Source organism: Adiantum capillus-veneris, chromosome 2 (assembly GCF_014529385.1).
Source record: "Adiantum capillus-veneris isolate H3 chromosome 2, ASM1452938v2, whole genome shotgun sequence".
Classification (NCBI taxonomy): Eukaryota; Viridiplantae; Streptophyta; class Polypodiopsida; order Polypodiales; family Pteridaceae; genus Adiantum; species Adiantum capillus-veneris.
The window spans coordinates 168,729,462-168,741,441 of record NC_140932.1 but is presented as its reverse complement, the minus strand read 5'-3'; the positions used below and the strand labels follow the sequence as shown (position 1 = coordinate 168,741,441).

The window sequence follows — 11,980 nt, the reverse complement described above, 5'->3', positions numbered from 1 at the left end:
AGAAGGCTATTCTGTATGAAGCACACGATAGCCCTACATCTGGACATCCAGGCTATGCTAAGACTCTTCATGCTGTCAGGAGGAGTTTTTTTGGTCTTGAATGAAAGGAGACATACTTCGCTATGTGAGGCAATGTCTTTCTTGTCAACGGATAAAAGATGAAAGGATCAAGTTACCAGGGCAACTTCAACCTCTTGACATACCCCAGATGTCACGTGACATATCCCAACCCTATGTGTCCGTGGGCAAGCTACACCACAGCAGGGTTCAGTCAGTTTATTCAAGTCTAGATTAGCAGTGATCTGGCACTTTTGTGAGTCTATTCGTAGACCGTACATGCCCAATCACTTAGCATAGATGCATATCCGCCGGTTTCACACAGCATGATCATCTGAATTTCCATCAGAATCCATTAGCATCAGTTAGGGAAATTTTCCAGTGTTTAGCCTATATTTCCTATTTATTGGTATTTTCACTTATTATTTTTAAGTGACTTTCCAACAAAAATAGGTAGGCCAAATTTTCTAAGTTAATCTATAAGAAAACCCAAGTTAGCACTTTCTGGCAGAAGAGGCAGCAAGAGCTTCCCGCTCAACAGGCAACTTCTCAGCAGTACCCTCCCTCAGCATCAGATACATCGCCATCACCACCCCTCCCTTGGCGTTTTTCATAGGATCAGTCTCGTCTTGAAGCTCCCCCTTCTGGCGACAGTTCCCCTTGAACATCAGCCCTATCCTCGATGTTTTCCCATGACAGAATCACCTCAGCCTTCAACATTTTTGTCATAGCCTTGCAGCGTTTTACTAACGCTAGGCCTTTGCATCAGATTAGCCGATTTCAGCCCTTCCAGAGCAGCGTTATTCAATAGGTGTTCCTCAGCTTGGGCATCGTTTTCAGCAGGTGCAATTCAGTATAAAAACGTAGCTTAGCAGACATAGCACTTCAGCGTTTTTGTCTCTAGCATGACCCCCGACACAAACAATCATTTTCAGCCAGTAAAGCAACAAGAAAAATAGTCATTTTCAGCCTCGAAAAAGCCACCGAATTCAGCCCATAGAAGATCACAGTTTCCAGCCGTGAAGTCTTCGTCGTCGTCGTCGTCATCGGCATAGCCCCATTGCATCAGTCCATTGCATACGCATTGTAGACCTTTGTGCAATCAAAGTTAGACCACTCTCGCCGACGATAGTGGGGCCTTCGGAGGAGGGTTTTACAACCTCTCGGTGTCGTATCTCTTCTCTCTCCTTCTCTAAGTCTCATTCACTTGCACACACAATATCCACTCACTTTATTCGTGACCACAACACTCTACAAGACGGAAAGATCTCTCTTTACCTAAAGAACTAAACGGAACCTTGAGCAATAAAGATCACTAATCTTGAGAAAATACAACATTCATTCCGCTACACCTAACACTGGATGAAATGGGAATACATCAGTATGGACGTTGTTAGAGGATTACCTTCTACAAGAGCTTATGACTCTGTTTTTGTGGTTGTTGATATGCTCACAAAAGTGGCTTATCTAATACCTGTAAAGACAACCTTTACTGCTTTCAATATTAGCCGGGTATTCATTAAGGAGATTTTTAGGTTACATGGTTTACCCAAGCGTATGGTCAGTGATAGAGATACCAAGTTTACATCAAAATTTTGGACTTCGCTTTTCCAATCTATTGGGTCACAATTAACCTTCAGTACAACGTATCATCCGCAGACAGATGGGCAGACTGAAAGAGTTAATCAAGTTATTGAGGACATTCTCAGGGTCTATTGTTCGCAAGAGCCAAAGAAGTGGTTACAATATCTTCCTTTGGTAGAATATGCTTATAATTCTTCCGAACACAGAAGCATTGGAATGTCACCCTTTAAAGCTCTTTATGGACAGGACTGTTTAGCACCATTGAACTTCTCGAATCCAACCATCAGGATAGAAGCCTCTAGGAAGATGTTAGAAGATATGGAAGCTTAGACTAGAGCTTTTCGCCAAGACATTCGGGCAGCTCAGGATAGAAAAAAGCACCTTGCAGATAAGAACCGTTCGGAAAGAACTTTCAAAGAAGGAGAAAGGTTTTTCTGCGAGTCCGACCGAAGAAAATCAACTTATCACTAGGCATATACAACTTATCACGAGGAAGATACAAGAAGCTAAGCCCAAGGTATTGTGGACCATTCAAGATCGTTAAGGTTGTGAGTGACCAGGCCTACAAGCTAAAGTTACCTACAAACTTGAAGGTTCATGATGTATTCCACGTCAGTTTACTCAAACCCTACATCCCTAATCCTGATCAACTCTTGGATTCAAATCAGATAGTCATGCCAGCACAAGGAGTTCTCGAGCTCCAACTGGACTATGTACTCGAAACAAGGGAAAGGAAGTTACACAACAGAACAATCACGTAGCATCTAGTAAAGTGGAAGGATTACCCAGAAGAAGATGCAACTTGGGAGGACGAACCAACGCTCATAAAAGATTACCCAAGCACATTCTTGAAATGAGGACATCTCAAATTCTTCACGTTGGGGAGGTTGTAAAGTCTCTGACCCCGAACAGAAAGAGCACCATTGTACCATGGAATGAACATAATGAAAAAAGTTACTATTTTTGGTAGTTTTTCAAATTCTGACAGTGCCATGATGTTTAGAATGTTCTAAAGCTTCAAAATGTGAATTGAAATAATTTTTGTGAAAATTTTTCAAAAATGGTAAGATTTTGGTCACCCGATCCGTTTAGTTTTGACCGTCTCGAAAAACCACACCCGTACCCCGAATTTGAAAAAAATACATTTTCGGACCTCGAGGGTTGCTAAATATGGCAGGTATTCGGACAGATACACCTTAGTTAGAACTTAGTATAGCAATTTACGACATTAAAATCCGACTCGTATGGCCCGTTTTAGCCTAAAACCAAAATTTCCTAAGGTTGTGTGTGGAGGCACCGGGGGTCGAGGCTGTGTGGGAACAGGTCCCAGGCCACTCAGAGCTTGCTTTAGTAGCTAGGGGGCGCCCTCTCTTCTTTTGGGAGTTGTGGGAGAGTTTCCATGCTTGAGAGTGAGTGTGAGAGTCAGTTACACTAGCTAACTGGAAACTTGGTAGGCATGTAACTGGACTTGCCATGCATAAGTGGAGTAGCTCTCAGATGCAAATAGCAAGCCAGGTCGATTTTCAGCATGGAGAGGCCTATTAAGAGTGTGCTCACACACACACACACACACACACTTGCACACACACACACACACACACTTGGACACACACCTTGGGGAGATGCTGCCGGCACACATAGTTTTTGGAGAAGAAGCAAAGGAGGGAAGTGCTACCCAATTTTCATCTTGAGAACTCCATTGGATAAGAAATTCGAGTAGATTTTTCAACCCCTAATCACGGTAATATCGATTTAATTTATGTTTTGCTGCAAATCTCTCCATCATTCTCTTAATTCCTCAACTATTATGCTTAATCATAGCTATATTTCTTAATAGCTGCTCTCTAATTCTCCATATCATTATTCTATTACATAATCATCATCCAATAGTTAATTATGCAAGCCATTAATCTCTCCTAATCATAGATAAATGCATGATTAGTAAGAAAAAATCTCCCGCTAGTCAGCATAGTAATTAATTGTCAAGCCAGTAATGATGTGGATTTGGTCAATTTCATTCTATTACCACACAATATTGGAGTAACTAAGTTGGATTCAATTTATTCATAGATTAGGATGTAATTAAGGAATATTAATCCGTCATTAATCCACTAGGAAGGGAATATCCTCTCACCTATGCATATGATGATTTTACATTTCTCTACTTACTTTAGCAGGGTGATTAAGCATGTCTAATTCACCTCTCTAGTAATATAATTAGTAAAAATCTGAAATTCTTAATTACCTAAGCTAAGTATTTAAATTTTGGAGCCAGTTCCCATAGAACAAGTAAGGTGTTATCCCAAAAATTGCTATGTCTTAAAGAAAATCTAACCCCTCGTACAAGAGTGATTGTTCAGTGATTCTAATCTGTCATCTTGATTGTTATGGTACTCTCGGACATTAGTTCTTTTCTCCAAGTTGTCAATTAATTAGTGAGTATAAAATGACCCCGGTTAAGAGAACTCGCTTCGGTGGTACCACAACCACGAGGCGGGAAGAAGCAACGTGAATGGTAAAGGAAAAGCTCCCATGGACGACCAAGTACCGGCCATCTCACGGGCCATTGATGAGGAAGTAGGAGGTAGGTCACATTTTCATTCGAGTTGTTTAATTTAACATTGCATATGATAAGTTGGGAAAGAGCATATCCCTAACATGTAGGACAAATCCGACGGAAACCTCGGCATTTTAATTCAATTGTATATTAAAGTCTAAGTAGGAAAGAACGGTTGATGGATATACTGTTTGAAATAGGAAAGAATGTCTACTAGGAAAAAGTTAGCTCGGCATGTTCTATTTCCAATGTTGAACTAGTCCTGATCGCGTTGCTAGTAGGCTCGAACTCAACTCACTTTGTGATGAGAGATCGTCCGCTAGATGAACCCTGAACCACTTTGTTTGCTTCCACTATAGATCTAGTGGCCACCAGGTTTACCATCAGATCCGCCGGCGGGGTGGGGACCTCACAATATACTGCATATTCTAGTGGTATGGGACACTAGAATAGGTACTATATAGATGACGACATTATATTTATTTTTATTATAAGATTTTTTATTTATGTTACATAAAAATACTAATCACTATCTTTGACCAATATAGTTTGCAAATTCTTATCTTTGCAACTGGAGGATAGTGCTTCCCAACAAAGAGGTATGTAATGGAATTGATATTTTACTACTTATTGTAGCTGACATGTGGAAAAGACTTTACCAATCTAGGCCTATGTAAACGGATATATATTTCATACATTCTATTATTCAAGTGCTCTTTTATAAGCTTTGGCCATTTATGACCGGTCGGCCAGTTTGTACTCACTTTGACCATTCAAGAAGTCTATTAAGTAAATACATGCAAGAGAGAAATGGTCACTCTTGCACCGGGGGAGATTGCACTCAGTATACGCATTATTCTTCATCTCTTCTCTCTCGCCATACTGGTGTGGCACTCCACTCTAGGAGGTGTGTTGTACGCACCCTCTTGCTCTCTTTCCCTCATTGTTCGTATATAGCAACGATTAGTGAGCATAGGTTATTCGTCAGGTATAGAGTTTTATCAATTATGGCTTGCATTATGTTGTTTTCTTGCTATTTTGCAGGGCCTTCCACGCCTTCATTTGTAGCAAGTCTAGAGGTGCTCGAAGATCAAGACCACCGGATAATAATCTGGTTTTTGATTTTTCAATGCCTATATATTAGGGTTTGACATAAGTTTGTTATTGAAATCTATTTGCGTTTTTTAAATCTATGTGCGCTATTGTAGTCCAATTGCGTTATTTTACATCGTTTGTTGAAGTCCTTTTACTGCTAACACTAAGCGGTTAGTCCTAAGCGTATAACCTTCAACGATCTAAATACGAAGAAGTCCGTCCTGAGCGGTAAGCGATTAAATACCTAAGCGGTTACCTTTAAGCGGCGAGCCCTAGTAAACTGTTTGAATACCAATTAAACTTACACGACTAGCCCTAAATCGCTAAGTGACTAAATAACAAAACTAGACGAGCCGCGTGTAGGACTAAGCGGGTTCGGCTAAACAATTTAGTACATAAGCAACTAAGAGCTCTAATTAAGAAACGTCTAACCTTCATCGATCTAAATGCGAACCAATCCTAAGCGATGAAACCACTTATTACTTAAACGGTTAGTGTTAAAGGACTAAACCTAATTAATCGAATAGCCTACGATAAGTCTCAATTACAAAAATAGTAATGTAATTTTTTAATTTCTAAATTTATTTATACAAAAATAATAAAAATAATTATAAAATAACATAAATCAAAATAAATCTTTCTTTTAATGATAAAATATTGTTATCTTTTTTAGTTGATGATGATTTTTAATTAATATTATTTACAAAATAACCGAAAAAAATGAATTGAAAAATGTGTGTATGCGTCATATATAGTTATGTTTATTTTTATTTACTTGCGTGTATGTTTATATCAATGTGTGTGTGTATTTGTGTATGCAACAAAAAAGAATGTTAAAGCACTCACATGCGGCCTATAATTTGAGCAAGAAACAATTGGCAAAATGTTCTCAAACCTGCAAACACACACACACACACACACACACACACACACACACACACACACACACACTATGTTACACAAAACACAAAAGTAAACAAATCCACAAGGAAACTTGAGAAGAAGCTTACCTTGTTGATGGGGAGCAGCATACAAGTGAAAATCTCAACTCCAACAAATCGTGAGGCAGCAGATCTGCAGAAAGTGAGCAGGAGGAGGGTAAGAGAGGAAGAGAAGAAAGGCACAAAATACGCAAGAGAAACTTGCGGTTCTATTTTTGCAGGATTCACCGATGTAGATGTCAGTATGTGTATCGGTACAAGCGTCGGTATACGCACCAGTATAGACATCGACTTGCACATCGGTGTGCACTGTTTACACGTCAAAAATCTGAATTTTTTTTATAAAAAAAAACTTGATTTTCCTCCAGATTTATCTACACATATATCCGACGCCCGCCATTGTCGACGTCAATAATCTGACGTCAAAATTTAAGTGATCTCTTGTAGTGTGCTCAATCATTTATATCAATTAGTGCTAGATCAGATTGTTCCCTTTCAAAGGCCCGTGGTGCTTTCACACGGTCATGCTCAATAAGTGAAAATTGTATAATTGCATGTCCATTGTATTTGTACAAAGTATGGCCACTAGCTACAAATTGCTTTCTCTAAGGATGTATAGCTTTAGTGTACAGATTGATGCCTCTCAAGTCATGTTCAACAATTAATAGTTTTGACAAGATTTAATGTTATCACGGTCTAAAATGTCGAAGAATGATAGGCACACCATGCTTAGGTTGCAAGGTGAGGATACAAATAGGAGCATGTCTATACGAAGGAGAGAGATGAAATGTGAATTGTGAAAGGAGCATGCAAAGAACAATCTTAGCCTCCATCATTGCAAAGTTTTGTCCAACACAATTTCGAGGTCCAAAAGAGAAGGGCATAAAGGCCATTTGATTTTTGCAAGCTTTCGCTACTCCCTCTGAAAAACGCTCCGGCTTGAACTCATCAGCATCCTCTCCCCATATGGTCTTGTCATGGTGGATTGCAAGCACAGGTACCCACACCGATAACCCCTTTGGAATTTCAAGATCTCCAACCTTTATACTTGAGAAAGCCTCTCTTGCAAGAAGTGTGGCAGGCGTGTAAAGTCGTAGGGACTCCAATAGAATCATACCTAACTGCACATAAAAATACACTATGTTAGAAACTTTCTTGACCTCTATTAAAAACTTTGAGAAGCTTTGAGATACTCTTTCTTGAACCTGATAACACTCACCTGCTTCAAACAAAGTAGATATGTCCTCCAACTTACATCCCAAGTTATGTTTATACTCAATTAGCTCGATGAAACACAAGACTATTTTAGAAACACATTAGGTCATAACTTATAGGACCACAGCCATGTACTAGTACATGAGAAGAAACTCTTTATGTATTTACTGTTATATATACAATATCAAATATCTATGACGTCCACTACTTTTTGTTTTCAAGCTTTCAAAAATAGTTCCAAAGAACAATAGAGTCAGGCAGGCATCGTTGTCTTGATGCTTTTGCCCCAAGTCTTAAGTAGTTTTCTAATATAGCTGATGATCTCCTTAAAAGACCCACAATTCATCAAGTTTCTCTTTTCATTTTACAATATATAGTAAAATATATATTTACTATATAGTAAAATAGAACCCTTGGCCATATTTACAACCTTATGGTCAGAAGGCCCTTGGCCATATTTACAACCTTATGGTCAGAAGGCCAAGGGTTCACCTTAAAATATATAAGTGTAGCACGTGAGTTTGGTTGGAGGGGTTTTTATATTTCAAAGTGTTAAAAAATTGTATATACAAGAGGGAACGTGTAAAAGTGATTTATTTATTTATTTTAAGTACAGGTTTATGGAATAAAAGGGGTCCTTTAATTCATAGTGTGTAGAGGGGTTTTATGAATATCTTTTGTCAAAGAAAACTTTCAATCCCTAGAGAATTCCCAGTGTACCTAATTATGTCATTCTATACCAACTTAGAGCAGACAAGTTTCCAGGATTTAACGTCAAGCATGTTAGATGTTTCATACCTTGCTTTAATGGGTACATCTCTCTCTCTCTCTCTCTCTCTCTCTCTCTCTCTCTCTCTCTCTCTCTCTCTCTCTCTCTCTCTGGGTCTAGGCTGTCTTCAAACAACTTATCCCTGATGAGCTTCCTAGGCAAAGCGAGACTGCAAAAGTTGTGCCCATCAAACAAAGCAGAGTTTCTGGAAATCCACAAAAAAGAAAGCATCCATACTCTGAGAAAACCAATACATATACAAGTCCAAGCAAGGGATGAAGTTTGGATTGCACCAAATAAAAGCATGAACTTTGTAACTTTAATCTTTCAATAAAAGATATATATATCATATAAACATCCCCACCAGGCAAGGCATGCAGTACAGGGCAATTCCGAAACAGGTGTTTAGTTGTTTCTAGTTGCAGACATCCTCTTCCTTGCTAAGTGCTCTCCAAGAGGGAGGCCCCCTGTCCAAATCCTCCAAAGGAAAACTTTATTCTTGAAAGGTAAGTAGACTCTCTCTGTGTGTGTGTGTGTGTGTGTGTGTGTGTGTGTGTGTGTGACAGTGCTTACCACTTTAAGCCTGCTAAGCATGTCGAAGTCGGGCATGTCGCCATGCTGGTGCAGGAAGAGCAGAGCCTCCTGGCGGGCACGATGCTGCCAAGTGGGGTTGGAGGCCAAGAGCATGAACGTCCATGTCAGCAACAGCCACGTCGTCTCGTGGCCGGTGAAGAAGAAAGTCTTGCATTCGTCCATTAGCTGCCGAGAGGTATACATCCGGCCCAGCTGCTGACGCCAACGACGCTGGCCGCACAGTGGAGCCGCAGCTTCTAGCTTGGCCGCTTCCATCTCTGCCAGCATCAGCCCTAACAGGTCCTGCCCATAATAATCATTCTTCTGCTGCCCATCCTCATCATCAATATGTCATGCCATGGCTTGCAGTGCTGCTGCCCGGCGACCCTCGATGATTTCCATGAACAACGACTCCACCTCCTCCTTCAGCTTCCGTATCCTGCACATATAAAATATAGCATAGCATTCTCTATTCATCCAGCCACACACACACACACACACACACACACAGAACTTGTTTGAAAAAACGGTTCATGCGAAAGATCAAAATAGGACAATTAAAGCATTCAAACCCCGACGCATATATTACAAGAAGTTTTGGACAATTTCCCACATTGTGATTTATCTCAACATCATGAGCTTCTCTGAGGCTGAAGGTGTGACGGAGGCGCCGGATACTTAGCTAGGTATGATTGGGGCAAGGGACCACCGGTCCAGTGTAGGGCCGGTGGTCCCCTACCCCCACTCGTACCTAACTAGGTATGCGGTCCTCGTCACTATATGGCACGGTTCTAGGCCAGAGGGGATGTAGGGCTCAAATGTGAAGGCGCGAGGAAGCTTTAATCTCCGCCGTCGGATCATAAAGTGAACTAGGGGTGAACTGGGGATGGGTGAACTAGGGGTGAACTGAGGGTGAACTAGGGGCGGATAAGCTAGGGGTGGGTGAACTAGGGGTGCTTAAACTAGGGTGTGATCATGTGTCATGCCAACATGGACATCGACGCGCGCTAGCGTGGTGATAGAGCATTCGTGTGACAACCGAGACGTTCGAGGTTCGACCCACACCCCACGAGGCAGGTGAACTAGGGGTGGGTGAACTAGGAGTGAACTTGGGGCGCCATTTTTGCCCCGAGTTCACCCCTAGTTTATCCCTAGTTCACCCCCAGTTCACTGCGTGATCCAACGACCGAGATTAAAGCCACCTCACGTCCCCAAACTTGGGCCCTAGATCTCCTCTGGCTTAGAACCGCGCCATATACTGACGAGGATATGTATGCGGTGCCTCTTGAGCAAAAGCTCATGATGTTATGCATTGTATGAAAAACAGTGAGAAAGACCGTTTTCCTACATGAGAAAATATTTAAATCTTCTTGTGATATAATTACGGAAGAACAACTCTCCTACTTCAGTTGTTTCCTAGCTGTGGGTATGACCAATTAGGGTATTAGGGGACAATGATTAGTTAAATGATGTATGACAACCTTCCCAAACCAAGGCACAAGAAGATTCATAAATTTTCATATGTAGGAAAACGGAGTCTTTTACAATGTTTTTCATACAATGCACAACGTCATGAGCTTTTGCTCGAGAGGCACTGCATACCTAGCTAGGTACGATTGGGGGTAGGGAGGTCGGGGACACCCCCCCCCCCCCCCCCAACCCCCCAAACAGGGCCAACGGTCCCCTGTCCCCAATCGTATTAAGCTAGGTATGCAGTGCCTCGATCCTTCACCGAAGCTCATGATGTTGAGGTAAGTCACATTGTAGGAATTATTGCGAGAATTTGTCCAAAACTTCTTGTGAGGGTCACACGCCCCAAATCTCTAGTGCCATCGCCTAGACATTTACTGGCCATCATGGATGTAATTGAAGCTCACTAATTTATCTAGTTGTAGTTGAAACTTTTTAATTGATCGCTCACAAAATACTACTAGGAAGTTCTCAAATTTATTAGGAAGCACTGATATAACATTTTTTTAGCTTCTAGTCCACAAACAGAAAAGGCTTATGTGAAGCTAAACTGAGTTTAATTGGAGTCAAGGCATCATGTACAACGTGTACAATGAGGGTGCCAAGTTGCAGAGTTCAATCTACATTAGAGACAAGACTACAATGTTTTACTAGATGCCTTTGCCTCTTTGTACAGAGTGTTTGATTGTAGTCAGAAGCATCATGTGCAATGTTGAATGTGTAAGTTGCAGCATTCAATCCACATCGAAGCAGTGTTCGGGAAAAATGATTTCGGGAAAAATCATTTTTCCAAACATACAAATTTCCTTTCCTTGAGTTTGCCAAGATGAAGTTTTAGAAAATTAGTGGTATTTTTTGGGGTTTTACACTATTTTTCTCTATTTTGGGCCAGAATTTTTCCTTTTCCCCTTGCCATCAACCGGCATTATTGAAATTGAAAATGGCACGATATTAAGCTGAGACACATTTTTCCCGAACACTGCATCGAGGCATTATACAATGAGGATGTCAAGATCAATGCTTTTTTATGCTAGTTGGTGGACAATTAGTTTTTCAACCATGCACAAGCATAAAGCATGCAAAAAAATTTAACGGCATTAAATAGGTTAATACTCTGAGTTTGACAACTCTAGAGGAGATAGAGTATTTTAATTGCCCAAGCACATGAGGCACCCTACCAACTAAATCTATCAAATCACATACATTAGACCTTGGCCATGAGAAAATCTTTGCTTGGGAATTTTATTCTAATGTATTTATTATTTTTACTATATTCATTCACATGTATTTACTATTTTTAGTGTGTTTACAACATTTCAAATCTGTGAAAACTTAAATCCACAAATTAATTATATATTAGTGCAAGTTTTTTATTTTGGTATAGAACATAACACAAATTAATAATTATGTGAGGATATCTTTACAAGTTTTAGGAAACAACCTCCCCTAAGTGGGTTTGTGGTTATATTCAAACACTCTCCAAATTACATTACATTAAATGCAGTTATGAAAGCTATTGTGCATAAATGATTAATTTGCACAAAAATCAAAGAGTACATTCAAGCTAGCATGTTTATTGTCATGCCGTCAGCACTAAGTAACACCCACATTTATTAAGGAGCGGTAAAGGGATCCACAATGGGGAAGTTCACGCACGAAAGCCAAGGTGATTGCAACCACACAAACTATTTAAAATCTAAACACGGACACGAATTAAAC

At 40.3% G+C, this 11,980-nt stretch overlaps 1 protein-coding gene across 1 annotated transcript; it reads right to left on the bottom strand.

The window, feature by feature from the left end:
* Nucleotides 1-6,890: 6,890 nt before the first annotated feature.
* Nucleotides 6,891-9,094, bottom strand: LOC147464047 (cytokinin hydroxylase-like). The gene is made up of 2 exons (XM_086530105.1): nt 8,792-9,094; nt 6,891-7,355 (listed from the first exon to the last, which is right to left on the bottom strand). Exons 1-2 carry the CDS (start codon nt 9,077-9,079, stop codon nt 6,924-6,926), a joined length of 720 nt encoding a protein of 239 aa, XP_086386231.1. The 5' UTR covers nt 9,080-9,094; the 3' UTR covers nt 6,891-6,923.
* Between the last annotated feature and the right edge of the window lie 2,886 nt (nt 9,095-11,980).

Bases quoted from the DNA above. Each gene is read 5' to 3' on its own strand.
- LOC147464047 (XM_086530105.1), bottom strand. From the start codon at position 9,079: ATGCTGGCAGAGATGGAAGCGGCCAAGCTAGAAGCTGCGGCTCCACTG. The intron at 7,356-8,791 runs GTAAGCACTGTC...TTTTATGTGCAG, and splicing joins TGCTTAGCAGGCTTAAAGTG to TTAGGTATGATTCTATTGGA.